This window comes from Cannabis sativa, chromosome 5 (assembly GCF_029168945.1).
Source record: "Cannabis sativa cultivar Pink pepper isolate KNU-18-1 chromosome 5, ASM2916894v1, whole genome shotgun sequence".
NCBI lineage: Eukaryota > Viridiplantae > Streptophyta > Magnoliopsida > Rosales > Cannabaceae > Cannabis > Cannabis sativa.
In genome coordinates this window covers 21,221,316-21,240,306 of record NC_083605.1, presented here as the reverse complement: position 1 = coordinate 21,240,306, position 18,991 = coordinate 21,221,316, and the positions used below count along the sequence as shown (strand labels likewise).

The 18,991-nt window shown below is 32.5% G+C and overlaps 1 protein-coding gene across 2 annotated transcripts; it reads right to left on the bottom strand.

Annotated features, from left to right (window-relative positions):
• Positions 1 to 11,543: 11,543 nt before the first annotated feature.
• On the bottom strand, positions 11,544 to 18,744 carry LOC115716691 (histidinol-phosphate aminotransferase, chloroplastic). 2 transcript variants are annotated; one of them, XM_030645548.2, is made up of 9 exons: positions 18,075 to 18,744; positions 16,942 to 17,025; positions 16,591 to 16,745; positions 16,370 to 16,467; positions 16,141 to 16,249; positions 15,295 to 15,452; positions 13,860 to 14,002; positions 13,634 to 13,774; positions 11,544 to 11,924 (listed from the first exon to the last, which is right to left on the bottom strand). In XM_030645548.2, exons 1-9 carry the CDS (start codon positions 18,312 to 18,314, stop codon positions 11,793 to 11,795), a joined length of 1,260 nt encoding a protein of 419 aa, XP_030501408.2. In that variant the 5' UTR covers positions 18,315 to 18,744; the 3' UTR covers positions 11,544 to 11,792. The 2 variants fall into 2 exon arrangements, with proteins under 2 accessions (XP_030501408.2, XP_030501409.2); XM_030645549.2 differs by lacking the exon at positions 18,075 to 18,744 and having other exon boundaries at positions 16,923 to 17,029.
• Between the last annotated feature and the right edge of the window lie 247 nt (positions 18,745 to 18,991).

Below are 18,991 nucleotides of genomic sequence, written 5' to 3'. Positions count from 1 at the left end.
TTTTATCAAATTGTGTGGAGTGTTGTACTCTTGCTTGAGGAGTTAGTCGAAATGCCTTTCCTTTTTAGATCATTTGAGGCATTGCCACCTAGCATTTAGTTGTAGGTCACTAGTTGTGGAACTATCTATTGATACATGTTAGACTCTTGATCGATAAAGTTTATTTTAGAGGTTAGTGATGAAGTTTTGATGTTGTTCAATAGATCCACAATATATGTTTGATAGTATAAAATGTTATACTTATTTAATCCTTGCTCGATGTTTTAGCAGTAAGAAGATGAAGAGATCAAAATGTGTTTCATTGAAAATTGAATTAAATGAATTACAGCAGAGGACACATTTTATATACAGACTTTGAACCAACTCTGAACCAACAACTAAACATAACAGAATCGGTTAGGAGGTTAGGACAAACTAACTAACTCCAACAAGAATTTAACAACCATAACAGCCCTTTAACTAAGCAAGACACGTGTACACTACACCTTAAATTCTAAGACTCCGCCTTAAGGTGGAGTGTAGATGTCATATAACCCCATTTTATCTTTGAGAGCTTGAAACTGAGAAGGCAAAAGGACTTTAGTGCAGATATCAGCAATCTGCTCTTTGCTGGAAGTGTGAGAAGTCTTGATGATTCCCTCTTGAACTTTTTGCCTAACAATGTGACAATCGATTTCTATATGCTTGGTACGCTCGTGAAAAACGGGATTGGCTGCTATTTGTTGTGCTGCTTTATTATCACAATGCAATATGGCAGGATTTTCATGTTCAATTCCCAACTCTTTGAGCAAAGATATCAACCAAACTAACTCACAAGTAGTGTTGGCCATTGCTCTATATTCGGCCTCTGCAGAAGATCTAGACACTATTTGTTGTTTCTTGCTCTTCCAAGACACGAGAGAATCGCCAAGAAACACACAAAAACCTGTGGTAGATTTTCTGGTATCAACGCAAGATGCCCAGTCAGCATCGGTATAGGCTTTCAGCCTGATATCAGATTTTGCAGGATAAAACAAGCCCTGCCCAGGTGTTCCCTTCACATATTGAAGGACCCTTTGGGCTGCAATAAGGTGATTAGTCCTAGGAGAGGCAAGGAACTGACTTAGTTTGTTGACAGAGTAAGCTAAGTCAGGCCTTGTTATGACTAAATATTGCAATTTTCCAATGATTCTTCTATAGAGAGTAGGGTCGGCAAGCTTGTCTTCGCTGTCTTGACTAAGCTTTAGATTGATCTCCATGGGGGTATTGACAGATTTGCTGCCCAAATACCCTAGATCCTCCAATAGTTGCAAGGCATAATGTCTTTGAGAAACAAAAATACCTCTATTTGACCTTGCAATCTCAAGACCAAGAAAGTACCTAAGTTCTCCAAGGTCTTTCAGTTTAAATCTATTATTGAGCCTGATTTTTAAAGCCTCAAGTTCCTTGATGTTATTACTAGCAAGAATGACATCATCCACATACACAAGTAACAAGATTAGGCTTGATCCATTTTGCCTAATGAATAAAGAATGGTCTGATGCTGAATGTTTAAAACCTTCTTCGACTAAGGCTGAGGAGAATTTTTCGAACCACTGCCTTGAAGCTTGTTTAAGGCCATATATTGATTTTTGAAGTTTGCATACAGCCCTTGGTGGAAGCTCCCCCTTAGGACTATACCCTTGAGGTATAGTCATATACACTTCTTCATGTAAATCCCCATGCAAGAAAGCATTATTCACATCTAATTGATGTAAGAACCACCCTTGAATAGCAGCAAGAGCTACAATCAATTTGACAGAAACTAACTTGGCCACAGGAGCAAATGTGTCATTATAGTCAATACCCTCTTGTTGACTATAGCCCTTAGCAACTAACCTTGCTTTACATCTTTCAACACTTCCATCAGCATTATACTTTATTTTATAGACCCACTTACATCCAATTGCATGATGGTGGGGAGGCAAAGTAACAATAATCCAAGTCCCATTTGTTTCAAGGGCAAGAATTTCAGATGCCATAGCATTGTCCCAAACTGGAATCCCTTTAGCTTGGTGATAAAATTCAGGTTCATATAGGCTAGAGATGGCAAGTATGCTTGCACAAAATCTGGGGGATAGCCTACTGTAGTTGATTACTTTGGATAAAGGATGCTCAGTAATAGGAGGATTGCCCTGAGATGAAACATTGTTAGTGGATTAGAAAACATGATAATCATTCAAGTATGATGGCCTTTTTGAATTTCTGATGGGTTTGTTGGTAGTAATACCAGCTGGTTTTTGTCTGCTGTCATAAAAATCTGGTGCAAGTTCGGGTTGGTTTGCCTCTATATCAGGTAGTATAGCAGGTTGTGGCAGGTCAAGGTTGCTGGTGTGAGTAATAGAATTAGGAAAAAAATTAAGAGATTCATGAGACATAGTTCCAGCATTCACAAATGGAAAAATCTGCTCATGAAAAATAACATCTCTAGAGCAGAAAATTCTATTTGTGTTTAAATCTAACAACTTGTAGGCTTTCATTCCTATAGGATAGCCTAAGAAAATACAAGCAATAGCACGGGGGGCAAACTTGGTTCTAGCAGCCCCTAAAGTTGAGGCATAGGCTAAACAACCAAAGGCTCTAAAATGATTGTAATTAGGGGCTTTAGAATTTAAAATTTCAAAAGGGGACTTGTGTTTAAGATTGGGAGTGGGTGTTCTATTTATGATGTAGGTGGCAGTTTTGACACATTCTCCCCAATAAGGTAAAGGGATGTGAGATTGAAAAAGAAGTGCCCTAGCAACATTCAACAAGTGTTGATGTTTTCTCTCAACAACAGAGTTTTGTTGAGGAGTTTGGACACAAGAATGGTGATGAATAATACCAAGAGAACTGAACAATTCGGGGAATTGAAGTTCTTTGGCATTATCAGATCTGATCCCTTTAATTTTAGCATTATATTGGGTGTTTACAAGCTTAATAAAAGCTGGTATGACATGTTGTGCATCAGATTTATTTTTGATAAGATGCACCCATGTATACCTAGAGCAATCATCCACTATAGTGATAAAATATCTGAAACCTTCAATAGTAGAAACATGATATGGGCCCCAAATATCTATATGAATCAAATCAAAACATTCTTTGGCAATATTATGATTAGATACAAAAGGCAACTTTCTTTGTTTGGCAAAATGACAAATAGCACAATGGAAATTAGAACAGCTAGAGTAGTGAAAATTCAGTTCTTTATTCAAAGAATGATTCTTTACACAAGAAGCATGGCCAAGTCTATAATGCCATATAGCATCACTGCTGATTTTGGAATTCGAAATGGACAAAACAGTAGGAAAACTAGCTAAGGCAGCAGGAGAATCATTGTGTCTCAGGAGGTAGAGTTGTCCAACACGCTCACCCATCCCAATCACTTGATTCTTGGAAATATCCTGAATCACACATTTATTGGGAAGAAAAAGGAAAGAATAGTTAGATGTGTTGGAAAGAGAGGTTACAGAAAGTAGGTTGCAATGGAACTTGGGGACACAAAGAACATTTTTAAGAACAATGTTAGATAGATGTATAGTTCCAACAAAAGAGACAGCAATGTATCTACCATCAGGCAATCCAACATTATTGATTTTGATATTACTTTGCACACTATGAAACAAAGAGGGATCACAGCATACATGATGAGTGGCCCCTGTATCTATTATCCAAGTAGATTTAGGGACACAGAAATCATTACCAGAAATATTGGAAACAATGGGCTGATCTGTGGACTGATTCAGTGTGCTGCTCTCTTGCACTTTCTGTGTCAACATGGCAATGAGTTTCTGGCATTGAGAAGAGAAATCATGCTCTCCAGGAGCTCCTTCTTGACTGTTGATGTGCCCAGAAAAACTGGCAGTGGGTCGATCGTTTTGCTGAGATCGATCACGCTGCTGGTTTTGTTGATTGCTTGGCTTATTAGGAAGATCCTTTGGCACCTTACCATGTAAACGATGCCATGGGGGGTATCCATGCAACCTATAACATTTTGCAGCAGTATGTCCAACAATTCCACAGTGAGAACAAGTAGGTTTCCCATTGGCCTGACTACTTTCTTTTCGATTTCCCTGCATATTACCAGCAAACTGTCCTGCACTTTCATTAGAGGATTTAGGAATTTCAGGTTGATTGTTAATGATACCTCTTTGCCTTTCTTCTTGGATGACAGAAGCAAAGACTTTGTTGACATTGGGAAGAGGATCTTGAAGGAGGATTTGAGATCTAGTACTGGAGTATGACTCATTGAGGCCAATCAGGAACTCAAGAACCTTGTCTTCATCGTGATAGGCTTGAATCGTCTTCATAGCACCACAAGAGCATACTGGCTGTGGTCTATACTCTTGCAAAAGATCCCAGAGACTTTTGAGACGAGTGTAGTAGGAGGTAACATCATTGGAACCTTGAGCCAACAACTGTAGTAATCTTTTAACCTCATAGATTCTTGGAGCATTTCTTTGTTGAAATCTTTCCTGTAGTTCAGACCAGATGCAAGACGCATCATCCATGTACATTATGCTTTCAGCAATCGAGTTGGAGACAGAGTGTAAAATCCACGAAATAACCAAGCTGTTACATCTTGTCCATGCCTCATAATCTTCATCTTCTTCATCTGGTGCAGGAAGTTTGCCATTGATGAATTTCATCTTGTTCCTAGCAAGTAAAGCCACCATCATTGAACGACGCCAAGAGCTGTAATTCTCTGCTCCAGTAAGAACTTTAGGGACAAGATTAACAGAAGGATTATCACCATGGTTCAAGTAATACGGACTGCGAGGATCATCGGCAGAGCTGCGATTACTCTGATCAAGAACAGAGAAGCGATTCGATTCACCATTGTTGGTGGTACTGCGGGTCTGAGTTCCACCTCCTCTGGCCATAATCGAAGATCAAAAACAACGAGCGGAAGAGACGAAGAGCACACTCAATCGTGTGGCTCTGATACCATTTTAGCAGTAAGAAGATGAAGAGATCAAAATGTGTTTCATTGAAAATTGAATTAAATGAATTACAGCAGAGGACATATATACAGACTTTGAACCAACTCTGAACCAACAACTAAACATAACAGAATCGGTTAGGAGGTTAGGACAAACTAACTAACTCCAACAAGAATTTAACAACCATAACAGCCCTTTGACTAAGCAAGACACGTGTACACTACACCTTAAATTCTAAGACGATGTTTGTTCGATTGTTTATTATATGTAGAATGATATTATTTCATTGTATTATTCGATACTCATCAATATATGTTCGATATTTGTTTGATATATATGTTTGAAGATGTTTTTTTTTGTATTAATTTTATTTCGTTTTTAATTGATAGATTTTGTTCGATTACTTTATGTACTAAGACTTCTTGTCTAGTAAAATTCGATTATGTTCGATACTGTTTGTTGGATGCTTGATGGTTTATGTGAATTATTAATTTGAGCTTATAAAACATTTGATTTTGATTTTAGATATCGTTCGAAAACTCTTCGATATGTACTCGATAGAAAAATAGTTTATGTACTTGTGTCAAAAATAATATAGAAATAAATTAGGTTACCTTTCAAAATATTATATCATCCAAAATAAGTTAGGGTACACTAAGCTTAATCTAATAAATAAAAGTCCTATACTTTCTGGTAGAACAAATCCACACACCAACAGTTTCTGGACAATGACATGTTGACATCTACTACTCTATCTAACAGAATTTTAAGCAATGCATGATCCAAGTGTTATATGGTATACATGTCCCAATCACCACTGCAATGAATACATTATCAAGATAAATATTAGTCATTTAAAGGTACTTTGGTCAGTTTTATTCAAAAATAACTTTGAGTGTTTTACCTAGATTTGATTTGCGGGACAACCCCTGGACTTCCAAGGAATTAATTAAATGGCCCTATTTGGCTTTTCATCTCCAACTCAGCATTTAGAAAAATATCATTACATATGAACAGGTCGGATTGGTTCATTATGAAAGGTCTAGTAAAATGCTCACTTATTGGAATAAAAAAATGGGTTGAGATGAAAAATGACCCTAAATTTAGTAACTAAGTTAGTAAATGTTCTTTTTTTAAAAAAATTAAGAAAATTGTCAAATCTAATAAATTAGCTAATAAAAATTATAAAAATACATTTATCACATATTTTTTTATTAAATATATATAATAATAAAATTAAGTTACATAATTTTTTTAGTATTGCATATTATTATATTGTAACAAAAATAAATAAATATATTAAATCATTTAAATATATACAGCAGTATTAGATATATCGTAGTACTGAAAATTAATATACCGTAGTAATAAAATTATATACCACAAAGAAATTATAACAATACTAAATTAATACTCAAAAAATATATATATTATGCTAATAAAATGATATATACCACCATTATAATATGAATACATACCAAAAGTTTTATATATAATAAAATAGAAACTAAATATCATATTTAATAATTAATATATTATAGACAACAAAAACCATATACCATACAATAAAACGTATATACCTACAATAAAAAAATAAAACAAAATAATACAATATTATTAAAAAAAAATTATATATATCATATTAACAAAATTATATATCACCTTTATGTATGCTAAAATAAAAACTAAACATGCATTATCTAAAATAAAATGATATACTATACAATAAAATTTATATATCATATAACATAAAATATATACCTTACAATATAAATATATATAATAATAACAACAAATAAAAATAAAAATATATCGGATGCTAATAAAATTATATATCATGTTAACAAAAGTACAATAAAAAATAAAATTTAAATATTATTTAAAAAAAAAATTATATACCGTTAACAAAAAATACATATACCATACACCAAAACATATATATAAAAAATAATAAAAAAAAAATATAAATTATTAATATATATATATATGTATGTATACTATACTAACCAAATTATATACCACAATTAAAATATATATACCATGACCATTGTATATAATAAAATAAAAACTAATTAAATATTATTTAAAATAAATAATCATACAATCAAAAAATATAAAAATAATAATTAAATATATGTAGCATGGCAATAAAATTGTATACATACATTAAAATATTTTTATTATGCTAATAAAATTATATACTACTATTATACATATCATAACAAAAAATAAATATCATCTAAGAATAATAATATATGATACAACAAAATAGAGATATACCGTACAACAAAATCTATATACCAACAACCCAAAACAACTCATAAAAAAATAAAAAAAAATTGACATAACTTTAAAATAAAAAAGATTTTAACAAAACTAATATAGATATATCATAATATTTAAATAATTTGCTTCTAATTCTAAAAAAAAAAAAATAATGATTTTGAAATGAGGACATTTACTAACATAGTCTTATGATTTAGGGACATTTGCTAAATTTTTTTGAAATGAGGATATAAACTAACATAGTCCTATAATTTGGGGCCATTTACTATAATTTCCCTAAAAAAATTGGGAGGAATCAACATGCAATACCCAATAAAAATATGGGTAAATACCATTTTGGACCCTGTGTTTTGCAAAAGTTACAAATTGGATCATCTATTTTGTTAAATGACAAAATGGACCCTATATTTTCCAAAATTGTAAAAAAAGGACCCTGAACTTAATTTTCGACAACTTTTTTTTAATATAACTAACTTGAAGATAATTCCTAACACGAACAGCTACAGAAAATATAAACAGTTTTGTCATAAAACACATTTAGATCGGATTATTATTAAACTTTATTTTGATAAAAAAATCAGTTCACGGTCCTATTTGAACTATTTTAGAAAATACAGGGTTTATTTTGTCATTTAACAAAACAGAGGATCCAATTGGTAACTTTTACAAAATACAGAATCCAAAATAGTATTTACCCTAAAGATATTCAAATATTAAAAACTGCCAAAATTCATCGAACAAAAATCGAGAAAATCGATAAATAACCATCAAACGAAAATTGAACAAACAACACTCGAACCTAATCGAGCACTAATAGAGCTAATTGGAAACAAAAATATTAATTTGACCACCAAGCAACCATCTAACCAACATTGAACAACATTCGAGAAAATGAAGAAACTATTAATGAGGTGTGTCGTACGCCGTATCAAATTTACTATATTTTTTTCCAATACTTTTAATTATTTCAGTATAAAAGTAAGTACGAGTCGAACTCACGAGGTCTATGTTTATTTAATTATTCAAAAATTAATGACAGGAGTTAGAAAATGTAGTTTTGAGATTGAGATTAAAATAGCATAAATAAAAATAAAATAAACAAATTAAAATTGAGTTTATGATAAGAGAAACTAGTTAAAGGTTATTCGTCACCCTCAACAATCATTCCTAATTTTTATTAATAAATGTAATTTCAGTTTCCAATCAAACTATTAATCCCGCAAATAACGCTGAAGTAGTCAATTATCTCAATCTCCTTATTATATGTAATCAAGGTAAAGCGCTCAATAATTAACTCTTCTACCTAAGTAGTAAATCCACGAAGCATGCAATTTATTTAACTTAGATAAAGCTTTGAGATTTATGGAGATAGACTAATCTAGGCAACAAATCAATGAAGCATATAATTCATTTAACCCAGGTTCTATTCTTCATCACAAATAAAATTACAATTTGTCACAAACACTTAAAATCCTAGACTATTAGGTGAATAGTAATCTTAAGATGACGGTAGATTAAAGTAAAATCTAATTTAGCGGCCGTCTAAACAAGATTAAAACAATAATCATAACACTGAACATAGAAGAATAGAAGCAATTTGATATAATAAAAACTAGAAATTAGCATTCAATAATGAAACTGAGAATTCATATTTCGAGTTTTGAAATAACCCTTAACTAAAAGAAAACTACTCAGAACTAGACATTATAACCAAAATCATAATATTTAGTAAAAGTACATGGAGAAGAAAAGAACTAGAATGAAGAACACTTCGAAGTCGATCTCCGTCTCTTCCTTCCTCTCTCTCTGAATTTCTCTCTCTAATTTGTAGCTTTAAAAGGATTAAATTCGTAGCCTAAAAGGTTCTATTTATAGTGCTTGAAAAGATAAATGAATTCCCTTAGAATTAGGATTTTTTTTTTTTTGAAAAAATGATAAATCAACGCTATAGCGCAGGAATTGGGCACTATAGCGCCCATTAGATATTTCCCGAAGAACCCATGTGCTAAAATTATCTTTTTTTTTGTGTGTGTTTTTTTTCAAATCAGCGCTATATCGCAAGAATTGGGCGCTATAGCGTCCAAGACAATTTCTATTATGTATCTGATTAGTATTTTGGTCATAACTTCTTCAATATAACTCAAAATTAGGCGATTCAAGATATACTAGAAAACCTAAGAACGAGATCTAAAATTTTCATGTTGAGCATCAAGTCCAGTTCTGCTTCTAAGGTTGCTAAAATTTGCAATTAAGTTCTATCTTGTAAAACCGAGCTCGCCGGCTTCTACTATTTTCTACCAAAATATGCTAACATCCCTCCAAGTGACTCCAAATGCATGATTAGTCTTCAAAATAGACTAATAAATTATAATTACACTGATCAATAATTTAAAGAATCAATTTAAGAATATAAGTACATAAATTAGCTATATTTATAAGGTACAATATCGACTTATCAAATTCCCCCACACTTGACTCTTGCTCGTCCTCGAGTAAGTTAATAATAAAATGAATAATGCTTACATAAATCGGTCTTTATGAAAAGAAAAATTAGTTTCAAATATTATACATCCCTTTATAATTCCAAGAAAAATGTAAATTCTTCAATCATTAGAATTTCAATTTAAGATAAGTTACTTTTCAAACTCTTTTTTTTTTTTTTTATGTGTGTATGTGTTCAATCAACTAATCATATTATTAACATTCAAATCAATTCATGCATGCCAACAATCAATGCTCATCTTAAAAGAAACGTTTATTTCAACAAAAATTCACTCTATAAGCTTAATTATCAAAGCATTCTCCACTAATGTAATTACACATAATTTAAAGATCAATATGACTTTATAGGCTTATAATGTAAGGCTAGGGTAAAAGATAGATAAAGAAAGTTAATTTGGACTCAAATCACACCATAGCATACATATACAATATTTTCTCAAATAATTCCCGTTTGTATTCCCTAATCACTTCCCTCAATAATTCAATCTTGTATCTTTTTTTCATAAAACTTACTATTCCCCCACACTTAAATTGTTGCAAGTATTCATTTATTTTTCGACGTATTTCTCATCACTTTTTTTTAGTTTTTTTTTATGAAATACTTACAACTTACAAACATTTATTCTAAGGGAATAGTAAATATTTTCTTCATCATCACATATCCATGAATATTTTCCTCTTCACACAATTACAAATACATAAAACATAAATGTATTATTGTGTGAAAAAAGATGAATAAGAATTTTTTTTAGGCTCAAAGGTTAGTGTATATGGTCAAAAGAAAAACAATTTGTCAACATTTAGGCTCAAATTGGATAAAACTAAGAAATTAACAAATATGGTAGGCTTGAAAAGTTCAATCGATCCAAAAAAATTGCAGATATCATATTTTAAAACTGTGTAATTTATTGATTTTGCCTCAAATGATTGTCAAACAAGTTTTAGAGTGGTTGAGATTTTAAATCAAAAGTCAAACATGCATTCATCTTTCCAAACATTAGCAAATATGTTAATTTAATTGATGTGTAATTTTTTTTTTTAAAAAAAAAAATCAAGTTTGAGCAATAATTAATCATGAATTAAGCACACAAATCATGAGAATCTATCATTTTTTGAGAATTATAACTATCACACAATCAAGAATTTCATCATTAACAAAATTATTTTCCCCAAGACCATGCATAAGACATCAAAGTAAAATCACACATCAAACACGAGCAATCATTGTCAATAGAATTTCATTCAACCCACACTTACTAAAATTAAAGCAAGAAAAATTAATATAAACTAAAAAAACGATAAAAATAAATAACTAAAGAAAAAAAAAATGATAGACACGACAGTTAATCTCCCTCCACAATTACTAGAAGCATTGTCCGCAAGGCTCAATTAAATAAACTCAGTGCAAAATAAAAAGAAAAGGGTAAGAAAAACTCCCATAAATTTACTTTGTTTAGCATCGTTAGTTTGACTGCATGTTGTGCTCATGAGATCTTCACGTCGGGTCTTCTAACAAAGACTCATTCCTTATGTATTTATCAATAAAATCTAACACATTATACTTAATTACTGCATCGTCAAACTCCATTGTAGGTATCCATGCTTTCATATCCAAATTCTTAGTAGTGAGTAAGAGGAGTCCCCCAAAAAAAATTGATGTAGGATTGGGATCATCCTCATCTTCCATCTCAATTATGTAAGAATCACTTGGAGTGAGACAAATCCATAAGCATCCATAGAAACATCTTCAGCTATCCCTAAGGGATACGCATTAGTCTAATTAGTCAATTGAACAACCTAAAGAAAAAAAAATAACAATAATAAGGTTTGGCCACTGCACACTTGACATTACAACACCTAGTTAACCAATTTCACTAAATTACACAAATTGAGGTGAATAGAGCATATATAACCTAGCTTCAACCAAAGTAGTACACAGACCACCACAAACATGGTTCAATTTTATTCAATTCAACTGGTTCAATTTGAATGAAGGTTCTGCTTCTTCTTTAGAGCAAAGGAGAACAAGAAAAAAACTTAAAGCTTAAAACAGGCAATGGATTAATAGAACCGTCTAAGGCAATCCATCAAAATATCAGTGTGTTCAGGCTTCCCAACAGATACACGAACGAACCCCTTTAGTTCTTTGCTGTTGTAATGACGGATCATCACTCCTATTTTGGCAAGGTCCTCCTGAATCCATATCAAAGTGCCATAAGTATTGAGGTTAGATCAAAGCAAACACAAAATAGTAAAGAGAATAGTAAAGAGTTTTAGATACATTTCTCATGATATAGATAGAAGAGAAATACCTAAGTAAATACATGCAAACAATAGTAGAAAGAATTATTATTGATGGACTATTATGCAACTGTTTTAGCATTTTTTTTCTCTTTTTGGCTGCTTCATTTTGCAGTAGGAATTACATTTTGCACCACTAACAAAAATTCTAGCCATTTGGCAAGTAGAATATTTTAATCTCTTCCAAAATAAAATGACTAGCTTATTATGTTTATATATTCTCATTCTCACTTACTAGTTGTTCTTGTTTTGTTTGTTTTGTTTTTTTTTTTTTGTCTTTGTTTTTGTTTATTGTTTTTTTTTTAACTAATATTGCTTTCGTTTATTTGATGTTCTATTTGTAGGTTGCTTCTCAATAACTCCAGCAGAAGAATATGTGGTGTTGATGGTGGAATTGAATTGGACACTTACGGTAGGTCTTTATGTTTAATGATTTTCAAAGAGTAATCAACTTTTAAAAAGATTTTGTTAATTAAAAAAAAAAAAACCTTTGAAATTGATTTCTATAATTAGGTGGAGCTTGGAAGAGAAAACCTAGACCTAATCAACATAGCCTAGGACAATTGACATGTTCTTGTTAATTTGTGTTTAAGATAGGAGTATACCTAATCATCCTAGGTAGTCAACTTAGGGTTGGGAATTGGGATTTAATGCTATTGATAGATTTAAATTCTTGATAGGAATATGAGAATTAATCTATTGGGTTAGATTCACTTGTGATTTGGAAAAACCTTGTGAATACTTAAGGATCCTAGGCTAGCAATTAGAATATAAATATGAAGTTGATGAAGGTTAAAGACCTAGATATTATCTCATTCTTGATTTTTTTTTTTAGTTTTATATTGCTTTATTTTCCTTTTAATTTTGCTTCAATTTCTTGTTTCTTGAATTTTAATTTAACTTGGATTGATAGAAAAATAGTGTTTGGTAATTAAACACTTGACATGTTCTTGTCAATTTGTGTGAACCATTAGTCCACATGTTAAGAACAAATACAACACTTGTCTTTAGCCAAAAGGCCAAGAAAGGTATCCGTTGTTAACTGTTTTTCAAATCTTTTTGCAAAATAAAATATGCAATATTTGTGCTACTCTCCAAATCTATATATTTTAATTCATATTATATATACACTACACAAGCTGGGTAAGGAGGTAAATCTCTATACCTTTACCCCACCAATAGTACACGGGGTATTACAAATCATACCATTATCCTAATCTAAACCTAAACCTGCATTTCAATGGATATGTTGTCTTGTGAGAAAGATACAAGTTTTTAACTTCTTTCTTGACTCTGATGATGAGGAAAAGATATGACCATATCCATTTTCTATGATTTCGGTTAGCTGGAAAAGAATACTCTGTCCACTGGTATATCATATGTTTTCCTTCTCTCTAGTCTCTTATTTTTATTAATAAAAGCCTATTTCTATAAGAAAAAACTACATAACTCAGAAAGAAACAAATGTTACATGATTCTTTCTATTTCTCTGTTACATGTCTTGGATTGCATGGCATGTTTGTGTCTACTATTGCATATAAACCTTCGAGTGTGTGTAGTTGTGGTTGTGTGGATTTATCTAGATTAGTAATATGGTGTACCTTTAGCTTCTTCGCATCCATCCCAGATGTAACCTTGCAGAGAATAAAATTAGAATGGCTTGGAAATGGGTTTAGAAAAGGCACGTCTTCGAGAAGGTTGTACAGCCTCTCACGTTCTTTTAGTAAAGCATCTTTCACATTCTGGAAAAGATAAGCAAGTACTCATTAGTTATAACCTCCTTATCTCAAACAACCCATATATTATTGTATTCAACAGATCACCCACCTCTAAATAGGTAGGATTCTTCAACGCTGCACAAGCAGAAACTTCAGCGGCAACAGAGACGTTGTAGGGTTGTTTTGCTCTCCAAAGATACTCAATAATGCTCAATGGAAAAGCACCATATCCTACACGTAATCCAGCTAAACCTGCACCATGAGATTGTCATCCATTTGGCAAAGAATAATGAAATTGAAACAATAGTGAACTGAAAACTGAAAAGTCAACCATGCATCAACCACAATGTTGACATAAAGAAAGTATGCATGAAACGTGAAAGAAGAGGTGAAAAAATAAAATAATTCAGATTTGGGGGTGGGGGATTTGAAACTCATCTCAACTGAAAATAAATGCAAGAGATTGATGAATGAATTATGTTTTCATTCCCTACATCCGTTAACTAGCATGAAGTAAAAAGAAAGTTTGATAGAGGGGCACAAAATTAGTGCATAATAAAAGGTCTATCTAATAGTGGTAAAACAATTGACCTGTAATTTTTGTCATCAAAAAAAGGACAAGTCAATTAAATAACTTCAAGACTGTAAATTATCAAAAGAATCCATTATAAGGAATTGTCTAATATCGTAGTCCTTCTAAACATTGTGAATCAACAAGTCCTGCCTCGGGTATAGCTCACACTTGCATGTACGCTCATTTAACACAGTAAGAGAAATGTGAACCTTTTATTGTAAAGTGAACAAGCTCCCAACCATCGCACCTACTAAGGTTTGGAGTTTTGAAATTAGGCCCCCTAAACCTATAATAATTGGGGACCAAGAAACTACGGAAATTGTTGTGTAGGTACCTCCTAGACTCTAACCTAAGACCTTGTGGTTTGAGCTACCCTTCTTGGTAAATAAGGTTTGGAGTTGATGTTCAATATAATTAACAAGTAAACTGTAGATATTCCAACAAGGAAATAATTACTTGTACTTGGATTATAGATCCTATATTAAGATATACATTAATTGTTCAACATCTCTGTGCATGCAGGAGAAATAATTAGTGGTTTATTTCACAGCAAAAGTAAGGGTTTTAACATGCTTCAAAATGGAATATCACTAGCTACAATAAGCACCTTGGCAACTAGTACAAAAAGGCTATCCCCTTGACACCCTTTGTTCTAATTGTAACCAATTTACAGTTAGCACCAAACTAATTGATCAAACAGGTTAAAGGAAGGTCTGTTTAAAATCTTAGCTTTTCATCGCATATTAGCATTATGACTTTATGATATATTTCTTGTAATAACTCCATGTTAACAAGCGTTGCTCTGATTCTTTTTCTTTTTATTCTCTTTCCTTCTTTTACTAATAGTCATGTCCTATATTAATTCATGTGGACATTTTAAACAATGAAATCAATTGTTCCACAACAGAATAACAGTGCACTACTGGACCCTTGAGGCTTGAAAATACAATGCATAAAAAATTGAGAATACCAGCTCTTTTGCTGAATGTTCGAAGAACAATTAAGTTCTCATGCTTCTTCACCCATTGCATCCTGGACTCAATTGTGGAAAACTCAACGTATGCTTCATCAAGGATCACCAACACGGGAAGCTTGAGGATCTTCAAGAGATCATCATCACTAATTATACTGTCATAGACAAATCATAGCATAAACATAGCATCCCAACCAAATCTATAGACTAGAACCAAAATTATCAAAAATTTCATAGAAAAAGCAATAGATACCTCACCTTCTTAAGTTGGCATATACAGCATGAAATCAACCCAGTTACTTTTTATATAAATATTTGTACATAAATAAAAACAATAACAATAAATTAAACCAGTTACTGAAGACAAGAATAATATTGCATACATTCTATGATTTAAATAAAAAAAAAATAGGAAAGGAGAAAATTAATTTGGTAGAATGAGGAATTTTTTACTAGGTCACTAAACAATTATTCAAAATCTCCACTTTGAAATTGACTAAAAGAAAAGAAATTTGACAAAATAGAAAATAAGTCTTAAACCTAAAGCAAGATCCCAAATAAAACAAACAGCAAATATATACAAAGGCCATCCTGATATATTGTACAGGCAAATAAAAGGCAACATTGTAAACCACGTCATTTTAGAATGATGATGGTTCATTATTTTGCAATGAATGTAGCTCACAAGTTGTCATTCTGGGAAGCTTAAAGTCACAATCATTATGTAAGTCTAGAAGGAACATTGAATTAACCGTGTTAGACAACAGTGGTATGTAAATTTCATAATAATAGAATAGATGTAGGAACTTCATGTCAAATAATACATGAAACAATAGGAATTACCTCCCATCTGGATTGTTAGGAGATGTTAGAAATATGCATTTGGGTTTCTCCTTTTCAACTGCATCTTTAATGAGTTCCAAATCTAGGCTAAAATCAGATTTCCTCGGAACTGTAAAAAAAAAGAGCTGAGGTAAGGTTAACAAAACATATAAAAGCAAAAATAAATCAACATTGACATTGCTACATAAAAAACAGATATAATATGATCTTCACATCCCAAACTATTCACCTTTGATGACACCTGCAGCATTAACGGCAGCATCAAATTCATACATGGTAAAAGTTGGAGGACAGTCTACAATCTTGTCACCAGGATCAAGCACGCACCTTCAGCAAAACATTTAATCGAAAACAGAGCAAAGTTTGGAAATTAAGATCGATTGATAATGCGGACAACGCACATTGAGAACAGCATAATTGTAACTCAATGGGCACATTTCTTTATCTCACCGCATAATCAAATCAATTAATTCATCTGCACCACATCCCACCAGTATGTATTTAGCTTCAAGGCCCGAATCCTCAGCAAGGGCAGCACGTAGCCGACGACTTTCAGGGTCAGGATAGATATAAGGAAATTTTAATGAACCCAAAGCCTCAAAAACCTACAAACAATCTGAAATTGCAATCAGGGAATCATGGAGATTGAAAAAAGATGTGTTATATATTAATGCAGTGCACATAATTGTGCAAATTAAAATTGGAAAGGAAAAAAACAAAAGACAACCAAACTATATTCAACAGTAATAAAAAATATTTTTGTTCATAGAGAAAGAAAGTACAATAGCATATATGACTCGCCTCCGGGGGAGGACCATATGGGTTTTCATTAGCATCTAGTTTGATTATATCTTCAGGCTTCCTTCCAAGTTGGGATGATAAAACCTACATAAATTAGCAAAGATATCAAATATTGCCAGGACGGATGAGCAAATTACACTAACAAGTGGCAATTGCCTAATTTTACCCAAAATAATGATCAAAACAAACAAGCAAACACTTTAATCAATGGCAATTCTGCAAAAGAAATTATAAGAAGGCAAATCTAAAATTTTAGCAAAAGAAAGTTCTTTCCCAAGTCAATCAAAACTAAGCTTAAATATCATTCAGAGGAATCATAGAGCCAGCTGCAATGAAAACGAACAAAATTTCAAGAAGTTGTCAAACCACTTCACCTTTCTGAATAAGATAAGATATATATGCAGCCTAAGGAATAAGGGCCACATCCTGTATGTGTTATAACACCCATGTCAAGTGCTCTACTCAGGAATAAGAAAACAATTTTCCACCAATCTAAGCCAGTGGACCATCTATGCTGCAGCCACCATTTCCAAATGAAAAACTCTTACAGATTGTTTGTAACAGGGATACCACCTGACTTCAGCTATGATGGCAGCAGCCCAATAATAGCTGCAAAACAACTTTGACATGAAGTGTTCTCTCCACTATCCGAAAATGCATTTGGATTATATGTACAAATGTTTTACTCTTACTGCCCCAACTTCATTCCAACCCCAGCTTTGTGTTACATCATTTGAAGTCAAGTCAAAACAACTTTAACCAGAAACGTTTATCCCAGTTCATCCTATCTCCAAAGCTTTCTGTTTCCCTACTTACAACAGCCCTTACTTTAGAGTCCGGAGTACCGTTCACAGTAAAGACACTGTCAATTTTTAACAATGTCGAATAGTAAGAGAACCCTTTACAAAAAAGCTCGAGTGTGGTATTCATCTATGTGAAACACTACCTAAAAGCCCTTCTTAATCAATTTCAAAATAATTAGTTTTGCAATTGCTCGGATTCACTAAGAAAACAAGCAATAGCTCGGATTAAACAATAATGGAGTCACTTAAATACACTTAAAAGTTATCACCAAACTAATTCATAGCATAGTCTGACTGAAACAAGGGGAAGTGGGGGTTATAGCGAAATACCTCGAAAGGTAAAATGGGTTGATAAGGAGACAATTTTCTGAAATGGGGTCGAATAAAAGAGTCTCCAGTGACTTGATGTTGGCCGTCGTTGACTTGGTGCTCCACAGGCTGTACGGACGCCATGGAAACGACCCTGTTCTTGTTCCCGAGAATAGCAGAGCCTGGTGTTAGTGGTGTGTGACTGGAACTGGTTCTGAAGAAGCAATTAGAGGAAGCACTGTAAATATCAAGCACGCCCATTAGGATTTAGGATACTATAAACCCAGAAATGGCAGCGATTGCTTGTAGCAGCAAAGATAGAATCAACCCTAGTGAACTGACTGACCCACGAGCCGTCACCGTAGACAATGACACTATTTATCATTATTGTTATTTATGTATTTTTTTAATTTAACAATATTGTTATTTATTTTAAGAGCAAACCGAAAGTCTAAACAAATTATTATTGGAATAAAAAGAAATACAGTATCAAACAAAAATGCCTAAACATGGCATCTTTCCATCTTCTCTTTGGTTGGATATGGAAAACAAAAAATCCTAATGAAACTAAACAAATATCTACAATCATTAACAATTAAATCAAGAAGAGAGTTCATCATGACATGACTGCGAATGGCCTTAATCGCCCCTAAACGATCAGGCTCAAGAATCATTGTCATTTGTCAATCATGCTTTGTCCTTAATCCAACTGAGAGCCTCCCAAATACCCATACTTTCAACCAACTCAAGTTCCACATCACGGCTCAATCATTTATCTCTATTCAGCCAAGCTCGAAAGAGATTATCGTTTTACTTTTATGTCCAGATAGAAGATATAGATTTCATATCTATGATTAGCGCTCCCACTCAATTATACTATGATGTTCCCAAAATGTACATATCACCTACACCAAAAGGTAGGCTTAACTAACAAATCA

Bases quoted from the DNA above. Each gene is read 5' to 3' on its own strand.
- LOC115716691 (XM_030645548.2), bottom strand. From the start codon at position 18,314: ATGGGCGTGCTTGATATTTACAGTGCTTCCTCTAATTGCTTCTTCAGA. The intron at 15,453-16,140 runs GTAATTCCTATT...TGTCTATGACAG, and splicing joins CCTAACAATCCAGATGGGAG to TATAATTAGTGATGATGATC. The intron at 11,925-13,633 runs GTACACCATATT...ATATGGATTCAG, and splicing joins TGGATGCGAAGAAGCTAAAG to GAGGACCTTGCCAAAATAGG.